Source organism: Dermatophagoides farinae, chromosome 6 (genome assembly GCF_024713945.1).
Source record: "Dermatophagoides farinae isolate YC_2012a chromosome 6, ASM2471394v1, whole genome shotgun sequence".
NCBI classification, from domain to species: Eukaryota; Metazoa; Arthropoda; class Arachnida; order Sarcoptiformes; family Pyroglyphidae; genus Dermatophagoides; species Dermatophagoides farinae.
Window position 1 is genome coordinate 1,285,472 of NC_134682.1, and position 23,424 is coordinate 1,308,895.

A 23,424-nucleotide genomic window follows, 5' to 3' on the forward strand; every position below is an offset into this window, starting at 1 on the left:
AAAATGAATTTGCAAGACTAGAATTTGAAATGCTGAATGTCGTGGGTGGTGGTGGTTGTGAATTCAAATTAATCAATTGGAAGCCATTTCATGTGACCAATCATCCATATTGGTGCCACCATCATCCATGTCATCATGAATTGTTGTTGTTGTTGTTGATTTTTGTTGTTGTTTAATTGCTAATCTTTGATTCGAATTCATTGGCAACAATGGAATATTATCACCATCATCAATACTATTGATACGATCATCATCGAATTCATTTTTATTTTTATCAGATGAAATTCTTGATAATTTTTCCGTTGATCGTTGTTTTTGCTGTTGTTGTTGTTGTTGTTGATTGAGTACTTTATTCATGAATGATTTTATTAATAATCCACTGTATGGAAAATCTTCATTGATCAAATGAAAATATTTTTCAATATCACCATGATGTTTGTCATGATAATGTTTTCGATGATTATCATCATTATCATTATTATCAATGGTAACAACATTATCTGTTGATCTGCTTATAGCAGATTTATCGGTTAAAATTGAAGATGATCTTGAATGATGATGATCATCATCATCATGATTGTTTGATTCATTCAAACATGGAAAAGTGTATGAACAACAAAGACGTCCATTCTGAAAAGGGAAAAATAAAAAAAACAACGAATTAGAATCAGTGATAAAAAAAAGTGGAAAAAAATCCGATAATGAAATAAGGAAACAACCAGAAAAAAAAGAAAGAAAAAGAAAGAAAGATAATTTCCTCTCAAATGTCAAAATTAACAGAGGTGGATTTATATTATTAATACAAGGATTATATTAATCATCATCATAATAAATGACAAATAACAAGATGCAATAGGAAATTGAAATAACGAAAAAGAAACGAAAATAATGATGATGATGATAATGATAATGAAAATGATGCTGATTAACAACAACAACAACAAAACCACATACATTTCTTTTCCATTGAACATTATGTTTATTTTTTTTTTTGGCTGTGTGGCATGTGTGTGTGTGTGAAGATGAATGATCTGAATATTAACATTTGACCAGTCAAATTCATCATTATCATCAACATCATTATCGTCAGAGATTATATAGATGATGATCAGAGATCAGAGATATAGAAAAAGAAAGGAAACAAAAAAAAATTCCAATTTAGATACATGAATAATAAGGGTGCAATCAATAATGTGAAAGATAAACATCTCAAAATGGATAAAGATGGTGATGATGAAATTATACTGATTTTTTTTTCATTTCAATTCGCAATCATTTGACAACCAACCAACAAATTCAAGTGATAAGTGTGCATTGTCTGTGTGTGTATGCGTGATTAAAATCAAATCAAATCAAATAAATAAATTCATTCGAATTCATTTCATGCATTTAAATGGAAAAAAAAGAAAACGGTTTTTTTCGAAACAAAAAAAAAGAACAGAGGTGACATGTTGAATGATTAGGTGTGAATGATTGAAATGAATAATGAACATTGATGATGTTGATGATGATAAAGATAAACAATCTGATAATGATCAAAAAAAAAATGACCGTAAAAAAAGATTGATTGTTTTTCTCAAACAGAAAGAAAAAAAGTGATTCAAGAAAGTGAGGAGGTGCAAACATTCAGAATCGGTGTGTGCAAAAAAATTCATTCATACAACACAAACACAGTGTGATCAATTTTTTATAATTAAATATAATATTACCGGAAATCGTGCTCATTATTATTAACACTAAAATTGTTATTATGGTCACAAATGGTTTGGTTCCTATTGTTAGTATTAGTAATGGGACATGGGATGCGGATGATGCGGACGATGATGATGTTACGGCTGATGACGACGATGAATCAATTGATGACGATGATATGGTTATAGATGGTAATATCGATGATAATCGTAATTGTTCAACAAACAATTTTGACATCTACATTGACGATGATATTATGGATCGAAATTGATGAATTCGAAAAAAGGGGAAAAAAGTGGAAGGGGGTAGGTTATTTATTTTGGTTCAATTTGTTTATTATTAGTCTATGGTATGGTGATCTAAATCTAATTTTTTTTAAAAAAAAAGAATCTTTGTCTAGAATATCGGAAATTTCTAAAAATATTTTCTTGTTCCATTCTTGAAAAATAAATCCGATCATCATCATCATCATCAACAGGCATACAGATTGGGATTGAACATGGATAATGCCGACAAAGAAAAAAAAATGGGTGAAAAAAAACTACAAATACCTAAAAATGCTTTTCACGAAAAAAAAATCCCACAAAATGTTCGATGATGATGACGATGATGATAATGGTGAACATATTGTGTAAACAAATCAAAAACTCAACAAAAAAAAAACAGATTTCGAATTTAGAAAGAAAAAATTTTTTTTCAGAAAAAAAAGTAAAAAATCGAATCAAAATCAAAACAACAGAAATTGAAAATGTGGTGGTGGTGGTGAGTGTGCATTTCTCTACATGTTTACTTTGATCTAATTTGGTTTGGTGTATGATTTTTTTTTTTTTTGGTTTTTAGCTGATTGAAATCTAAAATAATAATTACTACACACAAATTGTTGTTGTTGTTGATGATTAATTCTGGATGATTACTGGCAAACAAAACATATACACAAAAATCAGAATTTAGGATTTTCTCAAGTAGATATGTATCATCATTATACATCCATTAGTTGTGATCATCATCAAAACTGAAATTGGTAGAAAAATAAAGATTGCTGATGATGATGGTAAACCACCAACACATTGAATGAAATGTATGTTATTAAGATCTAGATGATTTTTTTTTTCGTTGGAGGATTAGTCATCAAAGAATAATGATATTAATTAAAGGATTTTCTATATGAAAATATCCTGGTTGAAATGTGAAATTGATTTATATAAATAAATGGTTATTAGTTAATTTGAAGAGAGAGAGAGCGAGCGGGCGAGAGAGAGAGAATATGATTTCAAATTAGTTAGCATCGATTATTATATGTTTGATTGTGGATGGTGATAAATATATTTGTTTTTTTTCTTGTCTGACCAGACACTAGTTACTTACCTGACATAAACAAGTGGCACATTTATCTTTGATCAAATCAATTTGTTGACCAGATCGATATTGATGATTTTGATGGCGACAACCAGCTAGACCGGTAAAATTATTGTAAATTAATGAATCAGATTTCAATGAAGATGATGATGACGATGATGATTCAGATTGACAGGGATCATCTTCACAACGTAAACAACAATCACCAGGGATTCGTATAGCATTTAAGCAATTGATTTGTGGACATTCATTCCAACAATCGATTTCGCCATTCTATGAGCAATAAAGAATGAAACGTGAGAAAAGAATAAAAAAAACAAAAGAAAAAAAAACTGGAATGACATTACCATGCATTCACAGGTTTCACATTCATATGTCCAACGTTCACCATTTTTATAAACAAGATGATGATTTTCTTGATGGTAACAAACTTTTTTACTACTATATGAATGACATTCTGGACAGCATTGTGAATCTATTGAATTCTTTTGGGAACAATCACATTTTTTTGGTTCACAACTGACAACTCCTTTGACACATTGACATATGGTACACGGATCTTTTAAACTAGCTGGCCATTGTTCACCATTTTTACGTTCCATTCCGTTGATGATACATGTTTTTGGACAAAATGAATCATCAAATGATACATTCATAGTGGAATGAGAGGTATGATTGCCACCACCATCATCATCATCAACAATATTGTTATTTAAATTATTACAATCACAACGATATGTTCCTTGTATGTTGATACATTTAGAATTACTTGGACAACTATTCAACAATGGATCGATACATTCGTCTACATCTAAAATTGTATGAAACGTGAAAAAAATGAAAAAATTCATCATCATTTAATAGAAACAACAACAACAACAAACCTAAACATTCAAAATTGAATTCATCATCATGTGATAATAATTCTTTACGATCTTCAAAACCTTGATTACATTCACATCGATACCAGCCAAACTTGTTGATACATTTTGAATTCAATGGACATTGATGGATACCCAATTCACATTCATCAATATCTAAAATGTGAAAAAAATGAATATGGAATTCAAATCAATTATTTTGTTCTATTCGTTCACCATATGATAATCTATATATATATTGAAAAATATAATGATGGTATTTACTTACCCTCTTCACATCGATGACCATAATAACCTTTTCGACATGAACACGTGTTTGGTGCTTGACAATGACCACCATTCAGACATGAATCTTTACATACAGCTGTTGTATGTATGCAAGAAAAAAAATTAACTCAAATTGACCAACAATAATAATAATAATAATAAAAAGGTATATGACCCGATGATGATGGTCATGGTAATGGTTAAAATCAGTATATATATCGTTATTATACACACACTTACGTTTACAATTGAATCCATCACCTTCATAACCTGGTTTACATTGGCATTGATAAGTGCCAGGTTGATTCAAACAAATGGCATTTTGACTGCAATTATTATGTTGACCATTAGAACATTCGTCAATGTCTATAATGAACAAACAGACAAACAAACAAACAAACAAAATTTCCATTTATCATTTAATTGCCACACTTCAGAGGAAAAAAAATTGGCAATAAAAAAAAGGCCATTTGATTTATGTCAATTGAAATTCTCTAAACACGATTAGTATTCGATAATAGAGATAACGGATGTTTTTCGCCGAATCAATACCGGAATCATCATAATGATGTTTGCCAATAAAATTTAATAGAATTCAATTCAATTCAATATATTCACTTACCGATACATTCATATTGATTGCCTGGCTGTGGTATGAAACCGGATTTACAACGACATTCATATGAACCAGGTTTATTGACACATATCGATGTAGCAGTGTTACATTTATGTCGATAGATATTATTATTATTCGATTGTTTTACTATCATCATATCGAGTGTAGTTCCATCATCATCATGATCATTAGGAATATTACATTCATCAATATCCTGACAGGTGTGTCCATTTCCTTTGAATCCGGATTTACAATGGCATGTATAATTGGTAGCTAAACTATGACATTCAGCCATTGGATGGCAATCATGGCCAAGTGAACAGAAATCCGTTTCACAAATCATACAACATTTATCATCCGGTTGTATTCGTTTTGATGGTGAACAATTCAATTCTGGACAATGTTTTTCTTTACATCTCATTGAACGTGATCGACATATGCATTCAAAACATTTAGCACGATTTGGTTGATTTTTATTCGTCCAACGTTCAATGGATTCACCTTCGTAATAAATTTTCTTGTTGTAAAGACATCCTAGAGAAAAAAAAACAGATTTGAATGAATTAAAAAAAACTGTTTGAAAGAAGATTGGCAATGATTTCGATTGATGGATGGGTTCGTTGATCAATGACGACAATGATGGTGATCAGCGGGTGAGATCATAATTTTAGAATCAACAAAAAAAAAACTCACTTGACAACGAAGACGATGCCGACGACGATGATGATGATGATGATGAATTTCTCACACTTTTATTCGGCAACGATAACGATGGCAATGGTAAATCAGAAATTTGAAATGATTGTGGCTTATGATTGTCATGTTGGCAATCTTTTATCTGATAACAAGTTACCGAACCATCCTATTGGAAAATACGAAAAGAAAAAAAAATGATGACATTTAAAGAAAGTAAGGTTTAAAGAAAGATTTGATTGCTTTCGCTGTCATCTGAGAATCATTCAACATCAAACACACACACACACTTAACAACAACAGAAACGTGACGGTATTAAATTTCAACAAATGATTTATGTGATTTAACTGAATGTGTGACTGGAGAAAAAAAAACTTACTAAACATCGACAATGATGACAATTATCATTGGAATTCCATTCCTGACCATTCAGATATTTTGTACCGTTCATATAACATGTACATGTACATTTTTGTTGTTGTTGTTGTTGTTGATTCGATAATCGTTGTTCCATCATTAGTAGCTAGAATGTAAAAATTCAGGTGAAAAAAAAATCATCAATTTGTAAGAAAAAATTTAAACGAAAAAAAAATCAATGAAAAAGTGAAATCAAATTGATTAAATTTTCATCCAATCATTCAAATTGAATTTCGTATTCAACATTTTTTTTTTTTGTTATTTAGATAAAATGTGTGAAAATGATTATTCATGGATGATAAATATATTCAACATATTATTTACCTTTTCAGTCAAATATTTAACAGTATTCTCCAAATGGTCGATTGAATCTTTTAATTCTTTGAATTGGCCACATGTTGGACAAGCTGTAATATATATAATAAATAAGTGTGTAAAAGGTAAGAAAAATTTATGATAGAAATGAACAAATAATTTTGATCAAAAACACATAGATAACAAAAATGAAGAATTACCTGCACCAAGATCGGATGGACATTGTATACGGAAACCATTGACCGATGAAATGATTCTTATATCGCCAATATAGCCCTATATATGTGCATGAAAAAAAAATTAATAATAATTTCAATTAATTAATCTGCAAACGAGAAGAGAAGATTAACACTTCTTCCGACTACCGATTCGATTCGATTCAATTTCAACAACATTTTCAATTATATTAATCATCATTCTGTATTTGTTGGCGAAACTATTCAATTTTGTGGTCGGAATTTTTTTCTTTTTTTTCATCTATCACTAATGATTGATTGCATAATGTCTAAAAAAAAATAAAAATAATCATTCATGACACACACATACCTTATAAATGAAATGATTTGGACCACGTTGTCCTAGCCATAATGTAATATTATCATTATCGTTATGGACGAATGACGATCTATCTAATGGCTGTATTGTACGACGATATCGATGAACACAGTCAATATATAGATCTAATTGTGAATAACTAATTGTTATAGCAATTTTATGCCATTTATCATCGACAATATCAACATCAAATGATTCAGAATAGATTGCATCGTTGACACGATAATGGAAACGTAGTTCTTTACGTCGGCCACTGCTTTGTATTTCAAGAATTCTGAATGATGAAAAGAAAGAAAAAAAAATTGAATTATCGATTTTTTTGTAATTAATTTTGTTATTTTTTTTATCATTATTACACAATCTCGTTTTTATTTTTATATTTTTCTTCACAATGATAAGAGAATTTCTTGACTATGGAAAAAAAAACTGACACTCACCTATGAATTCCATTTGTAAATGCAAATATAACACCAGTATTATGACGATGTTGTTTGATTGTAATCAAAAATGTCACATCATTATTGTTTTTTATAACTTGTATTGCCCTACGGCTAATATCATCACTAAAACGAATCTGTCGATTCGAAAATGAATCAATGTTGTTGCTGTGGTCACCACCATTATCATTATCGTTGTCTGTCGATGACAAATGTAGGACATTTCTCTGTTGATCCAATAACAGGCCATAATAGGAACGTTGATTTGAATGTCGCTGCTGTTGTTGTTGTTGAAGTTTTAGTTCATGTATGAGATCTATTTGAGTTATATATTGAGATTTTTTAGTCAATATCGTCAAATCATCAGGATCAGTGATTATTTTTGCTATATAATATTTGAATGATAAAAAAAAAGAAAAAGAAAACGATTAAGATCAATTAAAAATCAATATCAAATGCAAAAAGAAAAAAAAATTCAAATATAAACAAGACCATCGATCATCGAACAAATACACAATCAATCAATCATTCGATCAAGTTAACTTGATTGGTTCGTAAATCCATTTCTTCAGTCTGAACAACAAGGAATTTTTTTCCCAACCGAAAAAAAACCTCCTGCATTAAGAATCATTTTTAATGATCAAACCAAACCAGATCAGATCATCATCATCATCATCATCATCAGTGATCCAAAACCGCTATAATGCCAACCATTACGTTATTGTTGAATTCAGTGCAATAATGAAATTTGAAAAAAAACCATTTTGGACCGGAAATCTATGGACATGTTTTTTTTGTTCCTTTCTTTCAAATCATAAAATAATCATCATCATTAGCAAATTACAATAATTCTGAATTTGTAAAATGTAATTCTCTTATTGAAAACGACTAGCCAATTTTCCATTATCAAAGCAAGTCAAACACAGGTATCAATTTACAGACAACACACACACACACACACTATGCACCACACCATATGGGAAGAAAATGGAAAAGAGCGAAATGCTTTCTATTTTGTCGCTTACAAATTGACAACAACAACAAAAAAAACCGAGAAGAAGAAAATTAACATTGACAATAGCCAATTTTAAATTGAAAAATATTTGTCTCTCTCTTTCGATAATGATCAACAACAACAACAACAACGTACATAACAAAAGTGGCAGAATCAAAGAAAAAAACTGCAATGACAACTTTCAAAGTGAAAAGCGTGTGTGTGTGTGTGTGTGCGTTCAATTCTGACGAAATAAAAAAATTTAAATTTTTAATTTAAATTTGAAACAAATGTTCATTGCTACTTTTGAATGATTTTTCTTTTCTGATTTGCATTTTTTGTTGTTAGTGATAACGACAGCAAATTCTAAGAATTTTCTTTCTCTGTGAATATACAACAATGATGATAATCGACAAAGACAGCGATTTTTTTTATTCTTTAAAATTAAATTTGTTAGTTCCAGAATGAGACAAACATACACACACACACACGCATCTGTGTGTATGTGTGACCAAATATTGTAATTTTGGTTTCTGTTTTTTTTTTCTGTGGTTCTTCTCGAACAATTTCCATTGAATAACCGTCAATGAATAATATGTGTGTGGCTGAGCGGGTTTTTTTCTCTGGTTGTTTTGCTGATAATGGAATTTCTTTGGAATTTTCCTGGTTTTATTCTTTGTTCATGAAATTCAAATTCAAGTTTTTTTTTTAATTTCGTTCATGACCAGAATTTATGTCAGTACACAGTGGACAGTGTGGATTTGGTGAACCAAACCAAAAAAAAAAAATTGATTGGTTATTTATTTATTCAATCAAAACGATTATGATCGATTGATTGGAACAATGTATGAAAATTTTCAACAAAAAAAAATTTCGCTGTACATATTGAAGCGAAAAAAAAATTTCATTGAATCGAGGAAGGAAGTGAAAAGAAAAAGTTTCTGAAATTTTTTTTTCTTTGAGAAAAAAAAGTGACAAGAATATTATTAATTTTAACGAAAACAAACGTTCAAAAAGGACAGAAAAAAAAGTTCCAAAAATGAAAAATTCTGAATTTATTCAAGCAAATAATAATAGCTAGCCAGCGAAAAAGATGGATTTTTGTTTTTCTCTCATATTCGAATTTACAAGTCGCTGGTTTTCACTCATTGAGTGTCTTTGTGTATTTCATCATAATAATAGAAACATCACCTGCATCCGGACTTGATTTTTGTTGTTGTTGTTGTTGTTGTAGTCCGTTTTGTTTGATATATACTGGGTTGGCAATGATAGACAATTTTTTTTTTCATTAGATGATTGAGTTAAATTAGTGTACGCGTGTCTCTATCGTTCGTGATAATAACACAGGTATATATATGTGATTTATTGTGCGTGTATATATATAATATATAAGTGGTCAATGTTGATGAAAAGAAAATTGGTAAAAAATGTCAATGAACACCCTTAGATTGACCTCATGGTTTCATCAAGACCTAGTTTTTCATTCAACTTTCTTCAATTTAATGTTTTTTTTTACATTCGTTGTCTATTTTTATTTTTTTTGTGCATTGTATTTGATCAAATTGTAGTCAATTCAATAATTGACTTTAATTGACTTATAATCAAATCATCAATATCACGAAACTTTTTTTTTTCTTGGTTTACCATTTCCATTAACCACCTACAATTTACTATTGTCCCCTCGTACTCCTCCTTCTCCGTCGAAAAAAAAACAAATCATTCATCATTCAACAGACAGACAGACAGAAAAAAAAGAAAAATTTTACCACCCCCGCCAATCAAAGTTTTTTCTTTTGATTATTATGTTGATGAAGATGATGTTTTGAATGGGGATGAAAAATCCACACACACACGCACACAGTTGATTGACTTTATTACTGTCGATAATGATGATGACGATGACGATGACTGTCAATGTCAATCAAAGAAAATAGAAAAACACACACACACACACACACACATACAAATGTGACAAATTAAGTCAACTGAATGTGAATGAAATAAAATGAAAATGAAGGGTAATGCTGGATGGTTCAAACTTTTTCTTTTTTTTTCCATTTTTTGTTGTTGTTGTTGTTACCCATTATTACACACACACACATCAATATTGCCCCGTTTTTTCTTTGCCAAAACAAAAAAAAATCTAGGGCACTAGAGATTGCTGCAGCTGCAACTACCGGGCAATAAAATAAAATAAAATAAAAAAATGGTTGGCCCGTTTTTTTTTCTTTTTGTTTAGGTCCAGCGAGACACGCTGCATAGACCACAAAAAAAAACTGAAGACTTATATGACATCAATTGTCAATGATATTTTTTTTCTGTTTTGGATACTGAAAATAGATCATAATAATGCAGCTGTACACATCTATCCACATTGAATTGAAGGACAATTTTTGTTGTTGTTGTTGTTGTTGTCTCAATCAAATTCATATAAATATATGAAAATGTAAATGATGATGAAAATCCAATGAAATAATCTTTTGCTTGTATGTCTAGAATTATCTTGAACAAGATCAGATATTGGTTTTTTTTATAAATCAGACTGGATTTTGGATTTTTTTTCCTCTTCTCATCATCATTGAATCTTATAAAAGTTTTATCGGCTCCATACTGTTTGTCATCATCGTCAGTCTTGATCCGTCATTTACACATTTTAACTTTTTTTTTATTATTCATTTTCATGGCCAATTCCTTTCTTGCGTGACCTTTACCAAAAAAAAAAAAATTTTTTTTTGTACAACCACAGGTAATCAATCAATCAATCGATTGATCCGGTAAAATCAAAATTTTTTTTGATTTGCCCGCAACCAACCCCCCATATCAACTTTAAAAATGACTGTATGGAATTTGTCTGAATCTTATTGATATTTATGAATATTATGGAAGATTTTGGCAGGACGCCTGATGATTGCCTGTGTGTGTGTGTCCGATCTTTTCAGATCAAATCTATGTCGGTTGTCTGTGTCTGTATGATGTCTACAGGAAAACTAAAAAAAGAAAAAAAAAGAAAAATGGCTGCCACACACACACACACACACATCAAAAACAAAAACAAAACAAAAAAAAATTCGTTTAAATACATCAGATTTTTGACCGTCGTTTAAAAGTGTTTTTTTTCTTTCTCTCTCTATAATCCGTTCATGTCGTTTTTGTATTTTTGACCATATGATGTTTTTTTTTCATGAAAATTTACGATAAAAATGTCGATAATGAAACTCGATGAAATCAGCAATTTTTTTGTTCTTGGTGAAAAGCAGAACAATACAACAAAAAAAATTAATTATCAACATCATCAGCGAATGAAAAAACAATAAATTGATCGTAGACATAAAATGAATGATTAGCAAACAGCAGAAAAACACACACTTTTTTTTCGTCTCAATCTGATAATCATCAATAATCGTCTTGTTATCCTTGGTGGTTGTTTTATGTATCAATCAAATATCACAATCGATTCTCGTATGATCGGATGAACAAGTGAAAATGTGTAAATTAACATCAAACACTAATCTATGTAAAATCTAGACATTTTTCCATAGACAATATTCTTTGATTGAAATAATTAATAAAAGGAATATTACAGAAAGAAATATAAAAAAGTGGTGAAAAAAAGGGTTTCAATGGTTGCAATTGATGATACACAGCAGGCAATCCTTTTTTTTCGATGTAGTGATGGTCAATGGCCATGTTTTTTTTCTCTTATCATGTCGAATATATCGATAATGATAATTTATGATGTGATGAGAACTTGGCATCATCATCATCATCATCATCATGATCCAAATTTGTAATACAAGACAACATGACTTGTTGATTTGTTTTTTTTTATTGTTTTCTTTGTTGTTAAAAATTTTCACTAATCGCCAAACAGGTTGACCATTCGTTTGTTTCTTGGTTTCCGATTCAATTCAATGATGATAATGTCAATGATCTGAATCGACAACAACAACAACAACAAATTCAATGGATAAAATTCGACAGCAAACAAAAAATTCACAAGAATTGAGAAAAAAAAATCGGCATCTGACTGTGTTTTCAAGGTTCGATAATGTTCATCGGATTATCCGAATTTAGCCATTACAACAACATAAACAGAACGCTGATTCACACCAGACTTGACATAACTAGCAATCACACACACACACACACATTACACATTTGCACCAGAAAACAAAACAACAACAACAAAAAAAACTCATAAATCTTTGGACACCCAAAAAAAAAACGAAACTAAACATACAGCAAACGGCAATCATCATCATCATTCTCAAGGCCATGAAAGATGATGATGTTTCTATTCCAAAAAAAAAAAAAAATCAAAGACAACCAACGAATTTTGTTAACGCAAGAATTTTTCTTACAAAAGTCTGCTAAATTTAGCCATATTTTAATCGAAAATTTTCTTTTTTTCATTCTTTGAATTTTCCGTTCATTTGTCTATGTTATTTTTCATCGATTTTGACAACGAAAACCAGGGAAGAAAAAATTCAGACGAATGCGAATGTGCTGTTGAAGTGAAATTAAAACATCAAAAAGAAAAAACCCCTATTTTGACAGCTTAAAAATTGAATCAAATTAAATTAAACTGCCCGAGGAAATCACCTATTTGATGATAATTTTCACCAAATCATCATGAATATAAATTTCATCCAATTATAATGATGATGTAAATTATTGACTTTTCAAATATCGTTTAAACAAATTTACCACCCCAATCATCATCAGTAGGTAATAATCTCATCATCATCATCCAAGGGGGCCAAAAACGTGCCAAACAATGTAAAACATATGGAACAACCACACACACACACAACAAACAAGCGAAATTATGAGCAACATATGGAGATTATTTATCCATGCGAGGGAGTATTTCTGGGTTCGCTGTTTTATCAATGACTAAAAAAAATAGAAATAAAATCCAATTGGATTATCATCAATTTACTTCTTCTTATGATTATATATAGCTTTTAATTTGCATTTTTTTTAGCTAAATTCTTTAATTTATATGAATTATAACGGCACTATTGTTGCTACAACATTGACTTGCTTTACACAGCCTGTACTTAATAATAAAGTGGCACGAGCAATCAGACCTAGTCAATCTCGCTTTTCATTTGAATATGATCATCAGCTACTAATACCACCACCTGCTTATGATATCAACAACGGTATATATCAACAAGCACGTGGCACGTGGTACAAATGCTTGATGATGGTGTGTGTGTCGTACCATTATTATAAGAACCATAGGGCAAAATATAATTGCTGTTGTTGTTGTTGTTAAGTATTGCTTTGCTTGTCTTGCCCTAAACGGCAGCCGGTCGACGATGAATGGCCAACGACAAATGTTCATTTTTTTTTTTGCTTTCTTTCTTATTTTCAAGAAACCAGCCAATGATAAAATGTTTGTCGCACACGTTTTCATCCATCAACAGCAACAGCAGCAGCAGCAGCTGAATATGTGATTAATCGTGCGTAACACAAGATACTGATGGTTCATTCACCATCATCGTCACCCAAAATCAGCCGCACACGAATCTAACCAAAATAAAAAAAACCGGACAACGAACCTTGATACAGGATCGATCTGTATGAATAAATTTTTTTTCGAATAATAAAAAAAAACAATAGGTGAGGCCTTAGGTCGTCGCCTTAGGTTGCTAACCTTTTCACCTTTAAGGAACGAAAATGAAAGCTTCAAATGAAAGAAAAAAAAGTGAAAGGTGTTCCAAAACAAAAAAAAACCTACTACCAGTAGTCAAAAAAAAAAAAAAAAAAAAGAAACAAGCAACAAACACGGAAGTCTGGACAAGTATAAGAAAATGTCAAAGAAAAAGTAAAAAAAAAACAGGCGCAGCAATGCGTCTGCTACGCAAAAAAAAAAATTTTCGATCCAGAAACATAATAACAACAGAAGTGGAATATTTAAAAAAAATGAAAAAATACACAGGGGTGAATGTCTTGTGTTTATAATTTTATAAACAGAAAAAAAATAGTTTGTGTCTGTGTGTCTACAATGTGTCATTATAGACACATAGTGATGACCTGGAGGTCAACAAACCATCATCATCATCATATATACGAGTGTTCAAAGGAGTAATAATTTGTCCAGCCAGAAAGAAAAATCAAATTATTAATCAAACTAAAGCTAAAAAAATATGAAATAATAATCGGATCAATTTTATGCTAGAAGCAAGCAACCAAATCAAACTTATACAACTTGTTTTCAATTACACACACACACACACACACAAAAAAACTTTTTTGTCATCAACAACAACAGCAAAAAAAAAAAGAAAATCAAAAATCCAAAAAAGGTAACCACTAAAATCAAATATGAAACGAGAAGAAAAAAAAAAGATTCACATCACCAAAAAAAGCAAACAAACATTCCATTTATATTCTCGATTGATTCATGCATTCATTTCAATTGTGGAAAATGATCATCATCACTTGTTGATGATGATGATGATGAAAAGCACGTTATCATCAGCAAATCATCAAACATCGATAATTACTAGGTTGCAATTTATTAATTGCAATGATTACATTTGTTTTTTTTTTTTTGATTCGGATTAAGTGGATTTGATTGATTTGAAATTGCATGTGGTCGTTTTTTTGTTTGTTTGTTGCAAATAATGAAAATAATCAGGGTATATATAATACCATCTCATTCATAATTCATTTGGGAAAATTTTTTTTTTTGTGTGTGTGTGTGTGTATGAAACAAAAAATCAATGTCAAACGAATTAAAACATCAGAAAAAAAATTTTTTTTCCGATGAATTTTCTTCTTCTTCGTTACATTGTTTTTATTTACCATCAAAAAAATGAATGAATGATGGATAGATTTGCGGAAAAAAAACGACTAAACGTTCTAAAATCTTGCATAACAACAACAACAACAACAACAAAATTAATCCAACAGAAACAAAAATTTGAAGATCTGCCATTTGATTTTTTTTCTGCTCTACTTTACCTTCATGAAAAAAAAGACACACATTTCATCTGATTTCAACAAAAGTTTCAGATGAATTTCAGCCAAAAGAAAAAATTTTTTCTTTTTTCTTCAAATTTAAAATACAAATCAATGATTTGTCAGTGTTCTGTCGAACATGTCTGTCTCTGGCTCTGACTCTTATTTCACTGTTTACAATTAGAATCGATCGATTGGTTGAATTGTTTCGAATTTTTTTTTTTTTTTTTGTAAATTCTCGAAATGCAACAAAATGTTTTTTTACAAGTGGAATATGCAAAAAAAAGTGAAAACCAAAGTTTACATGCAAGTGAAAAAAAAATGATTGATCGCCAATCATATGATATTCTGGAAACGAATATGAAAATCGAAATAAAAAAAAAAATTTTTCTTACGACAATGCTATTTATATATATATATATACGAATGAACTGAACTATCATTATTAACGATATTACGGCGACAACTTTTTTTTTCTCTAAATCTTAAACGATGATGATGATAATCAATTGTCGCCGAATATGATCATCTTAGACCATCTTAGTTCATCGGTGTTTATCATCATTTACTATATTACTGCTGTAGAACCTCGATTTATCATAATCGTTAATATTAATTTTTCCACCACAGTATGATGATGATGATGATGGTGATGGAATGCATATGCATGTGACCTAAACGTCAGAATGAGATTAAATAAAAAACGACCGCCTATGTTTATGTGACCTTTGGACCATAAAATAAATGATGATGATGATGATTCAAATGAAACCAAAAAAAAAAAAACAATTTGGTTGCCAAGATACACACAAACAAACAAATAAATACAAACACGGCATACAATAAATATACTCGTGTCGCTATTTTGCTCCATGTTCATTTTGTCATCAACATGATGTCGCCCAACCAAAAATCCAGAAAAAAATTGGATTTTTTTTCTGGTTTATGACAGCCAACCAACCAAAAAAAAACAATCATGTCGACCACTCATAAATTCTCGCCGATTCATTCACACAAACCCAAAAAAAAAAAAAATTTCTGCACAAAATTGGAAAATGAATCACCTGGCGTTTTTTTTTTTTTGACTTTTGGGTTAAATGACATTGTCATATATAGTCGTAAATATGTATTTATATATATAGGCATTACAAATCAAATGATTTCTTTACGATCTTTCTGGTGGTTGCTCCAGTGATTATTAAAAATAAATGATGATGATGGTGATGGTGATGATAATATTTGCAGAAATGAAAAACGTTTGCCATAAATATATATATGCACACAATAAATAATAATGTTTGTAATGTGATTAAACTTTGATTTAATAATAATGATCATCATCACTATTGCACACTATTGCACAAAACATCTAAACAATATTACATTCTAGACGTCAGAATTTGTTTGTCAAAACCTCTATGTGTGTGTGTGTGTGTGTGTTACAAAATAAAAAACCATAAGCCACCACTTACCATCATCATCATCATAAATTGATCAAATGTACCTGATATTTTTTTTTTTTTTTTTTTTTTTTTGGTGTGCGCGGCAAGACATAGAGACTTGGACTTAAATCAAAGAAAGAGGGAAAAATGTCTCGTCGTGCAAGCTTTTATGGTAATTATATTGCATATACACACACACACATGACATTCTGGATGAAATTTCAATTTTGTTTTTGTTCAAGTGGTAGTGGTGGTCCACCAAAAAAAAAAAAAAATAAAAAATATTCTCAAAGTCAAAAAATGACAATTGACAAATTTCAATTACAGTGAAAAAAAAGTGGCAAACAAAGGTGAAAGTTTAAACAACAACAACAACAAAAAAATCAAGGCCATAAGTGAAAAGAATTTACCGTTCGTTGTTGACGTTGTTGTAAATAATGAAAAACACAAGACTAGAAATAATAGATAGTAAAATGATGATTTGACTATTGACGATTTTGTACTAAAGATGAACATTGATGATAATAATGGAATTGTAGTCAATATTGGTGTTGAATTGAAATATGAAGAACACGAAGATGATGACGATGATGAAGGATTTGAACTAATTTTTTGGTCTACCGACCTTGATGGTTGTTGTTGTTGTTGTTGATGACTACTGTTGATTGTACAATTATTCTGTTGTTGTTGTTGTTGTTGTTTATTTAAAGATTGAACTGAATTGATTAAGGTAAATGTTTGCCATTTGTTTTTTATTTGTTCTGTGTATTGATAATAATTGTTGATGATGGTACTATTTTGTTGAAACATTTTTGATGAATACATTGTTGGTGGTGATTGTACTAAAAAATTAAAATAAACACATATACTACTACTATTGGCAATTGTATTGCAATGATAAATTATCGATGATGATGATGATCCATTAGTCCAATAACAATGATGGACATTGATTTGTTGATCTTTGAATTGTATTAGTGGTTGTTGTTGTTGTTGTTGTTGTTGATTGATTGTTGATGGCCATTGCCAACAACAATAATCACCACAATTAATAGTGGTCATCACAGCAGGTTTGTTGATTGATAATAAACAAGGCTTTATTTGAAACCTAAAATTATTATTATAATCATCATCATCATTATGTATCATCATATTGGTTATTGTTGTTGTTTTCGTTGTTTCGGTTGTTGATATCATCATAATAAAAAAAGTTTAATTGAATATTCAAATGTTCATGTGTTTGTATGTGCGATATGGTTAGATTTTTCACTCGTCATCATCATCATTTTCTTTATCAGATCTTGTGTGATTTTGGGTGCTTTACAATAATAATATTGGAATGTATATGACAGCCGGAAATTTGTTTTAGTGGAGAAGAAAATGAAAAACAAAATTTATCGTTGTCGCTGTTGTTGTTGTTACTTACAATATTCCAATATTTAGTAATTTTATGACGTTCATTCATTTATTGCAGTCAATGTTGATGATGATGACGATGTCAATGTCATGATTCATGTCATTTACTATTACCATTATTATCTTCTTAAACAAACGATGTCATATCGGAAATTTTTTTTCTCTTGAGATATAAAATGATGATGATCATCATCGACGACCGATGATGATGGTGATGGTGGTGGTGGTGGTGGAAAAAAAACGGTAAACTCACAAATCACATTGAATTCATCAACACTCTACACTCTGGTGATCTTTGAATCTAGAGTCTAGTGCAGAGAGAGATAAAAAAAAATAAAAATAAAAATAAATTGAAATCAATCAACAAACAGGTAACGGGAAAAAAAACTTTTGATCGCACAGAGTACAGAGCACAGAGCACTGTGGCACACGAAAACAAAAAATAAGAGGATTTTGATGAAATCAGAAAAAAAACCTGAGAAAAATTGTAAATGCAGAAAATGACTTAATTAATTATATTGATTAGATTTCGATTGATCTTATGATTTTGATGTTGGTGATGATGACGATGATTATCTAATTTTTTTTTCAATTTAAATTTAAAAATTTTTTCTATAAAACAAAAAAAATCACACAAGAATTGTGAATGGAACACACGATGATTTTCAAATTTCACTACTGATTTGTCTGTGTGTGTGTCTGCACTGTTAGAATGTTTGAACAAGAATGATGATGATGATTATTATCAGAAATACATTCGAATGATGATGGCAGCGGTGGTGTAATGATTTTTTTCTTCTTCTTCTTCATTCAGAGTGAGCGCAAAACTTATTTTCAAAAAAAAAAAAAAAAAAATTCACGCACACACTCACATTGGATGTTGTTGTTGTTGTTGTTGTTTTTTACAATTCATCAACATAAATAAACACACACGTTTTGCATACGGATATTTTTTTTTTTTTACTGTAATACATTGTTGTGTGTAGTATATAAACCCTAAAAATTTCTTCCCCCATAACATACACACACTAGTAGTATAATAATACACGCCCCGTTATAAGAGTCTCAACAACAGTACAACATACAGCACACACACACACACACACACACACACTTAAACTATCACCTCATTTTATATTGAAAAAATAGTGATAAAGAGAGAGAGAGAGATGGAGAGAGACATAGAGAGAAAAACACCTTTTTTTCAATGAGAAAATGATGATTTTTTTTGGGGTTTATTTAATCAGATATTTGATTTGATATTTATATTTGCCGGTAAGAATTTGATTTTGGTTTCACATTTTGTATTTGATCAAATTTCACAAATGATTGAGTTCTAGGATGATGATGATGACGATGATGTAATTGGTCAAATGAATGATGCTTGTGTGTGTGTGTTTGTGTTTGTGTGACAACGACAAAAAATGAATGAATGAATGAATTGAATAAGTCACTTGACTTGTGTTGTTCACATAAGCTCCACCTAATTTTCATTTTTTTGTTTGTTGTTGTTGTTGAGGTTGAATTTCATTTCATTTCAGAGAGAGAGAGAGAAAATGACAACGATACAAAAAAAACAAATACTTAAAAAGAAAAGAAATGATGTTTTCAAGAAAAAAACAAACTAATCAAAAAAATCCAAAAAAACAAAACAAAAAAAAACGAAAAATGCATAATGAAGTGTTCCACGAGCACGTGCTTTATTGTTATCGTTGTTGTTGTACGTGTGCATACATAATGTATAGCCATCATCATATATCGTTACTTTTCATGTATCATTTGTAAATGTCCAGGTATATTTTTTTTATCTAACAAAAATCCAATCCACTCTAGGTCCCTAGGTCACGAGTCATCACAATGCTTTGTTGTTTATCATTTTTTTTTTAGTATATGGTTCATTTCATTTCACTTCAGCTATAGCAATTGTTGTTGTTGTTGTTGTTGTTTTTTCTGGTAAAGATCATAGGGTGTTTGTTTCGACTTTTCTCACTCTGGTTTTCATCCAAATATATTGCCTAGGACACGGTTTTTACACACAGGCAAAATAAAAAAAAAACAGGCGAACAGGATCCAGGTAGTACTCTACCACATATATACAGAACGGATCCTTGAATTTTTTTGCACACGCAAACATACGCACACACACACACACGGATATTATTGAAATTATAAACAAACGGTAACATTTCAGAGGGGTAACAAATGTTGTGGTGACAAATGTTAACACAGTATGTGCCCACACACACACACACACACACACACACACAGTATATACAGTGTCATTTGACAATTAAGACCAGCCGACTGGTGTGTGTGTGTGTGTACCAACTTCCCGCAGATGCTACATCAGGTTTCATATGGTAGGCAGGCAGAATAAAAAAAAAGAAAAGAAAAATTTAATAAGATCTTTTGATGAAAATGAAAAAAAAAATCTGGCACGTGCTCTATCGAAAGCGATTGAAAAAGAAAAATCAAAAGAACAACAACAACAACAACAAAAAACGAAAATAACCGGTGTTTTTTTCACTGGACAAAACTTGGACAACAACAACAACAACAACAGAAAAAATTGACTGCATATTATTGCAAACAACATCCACATCACAAAAATCCTTGGACCCAATTTTGAATTTAAGAAACGAAAAAAAAAATTGGCAACGGATCCAGTTTGAAAAGTAGCAGCTGCTTAGAAAGAAATTATTATACTGGCTGCTGTAATTCCATTGAAAAAATGGACACCAAGAAATTTAGTGTGTCCAATGTCAATCGTACATGAACATTATGGATGCTTGTTATATGATGATTTATAAATGTGAATGTACCGAATGATAAAATTTTTTTATTCGATTGAAAAAAAAACAACAACAACAATGAAAATGAAAATGCAAATTGAATGCAACATATTTCAACGTATGATGACGATTGGTGGATAAAAATAATGGTCATTTAGATTAATTATTTAGATTTCATCACACATACACACAAAAAGGCTTGAATTGAAATTTCTACGATTCAAATCAATCGATTGATCAAATGATTGATTGATTGATCATATCGGATCATTCACGTCATTGCCACATCGTTCAATAATAATAATAAAAAACGATTGTTGTCCATTGTTTGTATGTTTCATTGATTGATTGATGTGATGTGATTATAAAAAAAAAAAAAAATAAAAACGCAATACATGTACATTCCTTGTACAATCATCAAGGTATTCTATAAACGTATCGAATGTTTGAATATATTCAACTAATGATGAATACTAATTAGAATCTATAATAAGAAAGAAACGAAAAAAATTCAGTTACATATGATTCAATTTGAATGCAAAACAGCAAAAAAAAATTACAAATTTTCTTCCAGTGTGTGTGTGTGTGTGTGTATGATAACAACATGATAGCGATTTGTTTTATAATCAATATATTCTACACATCATCATGTAATTTTATTGGTTTTGGTTTTTTTCCACCAATACACACACACACACAATCATTGAATTTCTCTCTGTGTGTGTGTGTGTGTGTGTGTTTGTATTGTGATTCAGCTGAAAAAAAATTGATTCTGAATATCTATTCATTTTGATTTGATTGAATATTTTCTTTCGCACACACACACACACGGGAACTATGTGAATATTCTGAATTTTTCCTTTCAAATCAAATTTATGCCTGATCATGATATCAAAATTTGATCGATCATGATCATCATCATCATCATCGGATTTATTGATACGAATCATCAAATGATTATTTGGCCAACATAACAAACATTTATCAATGGATGATGATGATGATTATGATGATTGAAAGTCGTAAATTTTTTTATTATTGTTCATCATATCATTGAAGTTCTTTTCTGGTAATCTAAACAGTGTGGGAGGTAGTGAATGGAATGAATTGAATTTATTACATGACCAGAGAGAATGTGAGAGAGAGGCGACATTATTCTATTTCTTTGATTATGCAATGGACACACACACACACAGAATGAATAAATGAATGATGATGAAGATGATAAAATGAAAAAAATTTGTAACCGAAAATATATCGTCATCGTCATCATTCTCATTTGAGTGAAAGTTTTTTTTCCATTTTTAGTGGCCAAAAAACACAGTTATTATTCTCTAGAACCCTCAAATTGACAAATTCATGTTGGAATGATGATGATGATGATGAGAAAATTGTCATTGAATGCTTGAATGATTACCAGCAAAAAAACACACACACACACACACACACACAGCGTGCGCGGTGAGAATAAATTTTTTTCCCCAGCTAATTATTGATGGTTCATATCTTGGTTTGTTTGATTCGATGATGACCATGGTCATGGTACCAGGTTTCCATCGTAACCAAACAAAAAAAAAATACTAGCATTTTTTTTACAGTTATAATAAATATTTTGACAATCTATCCAAAACTAACAATCTTTGTCGGTTATAAAATTAAAAAAAAATCACAAGAATTTTCATTATCTACGTATAATGTCAATGGCTGGAAAAAAACACTAAAACAAAACGAAAAAAAAAATTATGATGATGATGATGATCATGATATTGGAATTTTTTTTTGTTCGGCGTAAATCAATCAATCAATTCAATAAACAAACAAACAAAAAAAATTCAATATCCATATAACAATGTCATGAAACTAATTGATTATGGATGTTTTTATTTTTCGCATTTTCATTGCTTTCTCTCTCTCTCTCTCTCTCTCTCTCTCTCTCTCTCTCTCTGCAATTTGTTTGTGTGTGTGTGTGTGTGGTATTTATGCTTGGATTTGATTCATTTTCGTTTCGTTTTTTCGTCTAATTTTATTAACATTTTTTTGTTTTGTTTTACATTTTCATGATGATGATGATGATAATGTGCAATGACCTTGTTTGTTTGTTTTTTTTTCGGCTATAAAATATTCATACCCACACACTTACACACACACACACACACACACACAAAAGACACCGTATCCTGATCAGCGTGTTTTGTTTTGTTTTGTTTTATTTTTCTTATTATTCATTCTTGAATACAATGAAGAAAATTATGAATGAGAGAAAAAAAAATACATGAACATGAACATGATTGAAAATTAGAACACAAGCCACGTGCCTGAATTGAATTATTGGAAAAAATGATTTCATCAACATCATCTGCGTTATTGTTATGAATATGAAATTGAAAACCCAATAATACGAACACCTTGACAGTCATCAGGTTTTCCAATATACGATGATGATCATAATGAAAATTGTCCCCAATTTGGTTTGGTAGACCAATGTCATTTAGCCTGTCTATCAGCTGCCGTTCAGTTTGATGTTTTTTTTTCTGTTGTATTTATCATCGACAATAACATATAGTCCAGGATAAAT

General features: G+C 30.2%; 1 protein-coding gene and 1 long non-coding RNA gene across 5 annotated transcripts; one reads left to right on the top strand and one right to left on the bottom strand.

Annotated features, from left to right (window-relative positions):
• Positions 1-8: 8 nt before the first annotated feature.
• LOC124493807 (protein kinase C-binding protein NELL2a) lies at positions 9-19,102 on the bottom strand. Of its 4 annotated transcripts, none has more exons than XM_075731708.1 (15): positions 17,052-19,102; positions 7,231-7,615; positions 6,785-7,067; positions 6,439-6,514; positions 6,248-6,330; positions 5,886-6,029; positions 5,506-5,674; positions 4,819-5,346; positions 4,437-4,562; positions 4,198-4,293; positions 3,933-4,085; positions 3,396-3,859; positions 3,058-3,321; positions 1,710-1,929; positions 9-630 (listed from the first exon to the last, which is right to left on the bottom strand). In XM_075731708.1, exons 1-15 carry the CDS (start codon positions 17,839-17,841, stop codon positions 587-589), a joined length of 3,825 nt encoding a protein of 1,274 aa, XP_075587823.1. In that variant the 5' UTR covers positions 17,842-19,102; the 3' UTR covers positions 9-586. The 4 variants fall into 4 exon arrangements, 3 of the variants coding, with proteins under 3 accessions (XP_075587823.1, XP_075587822.1, XP_046912864.2); XR_012832270.1 differs by having other exon boundaries at positions 539-630; positions 955-1,929; XM_075731707.1 differs by lacking the exon at positions 1,710-1,929.
• LOC142597577 (uncharacterized) lies at positions 6,279-7,382 on the top strand. The gene is made up of 2 exons (XR_012832271.1): positions 6,279-6,363; positions 6,418-7,382. It is a non-coding gene; the product is annotated as an uncharacterized LOC142597577 (long non-coding RNA).
• Positions 19,103-23,424: the final 4,322 nt, after the last annotated feature.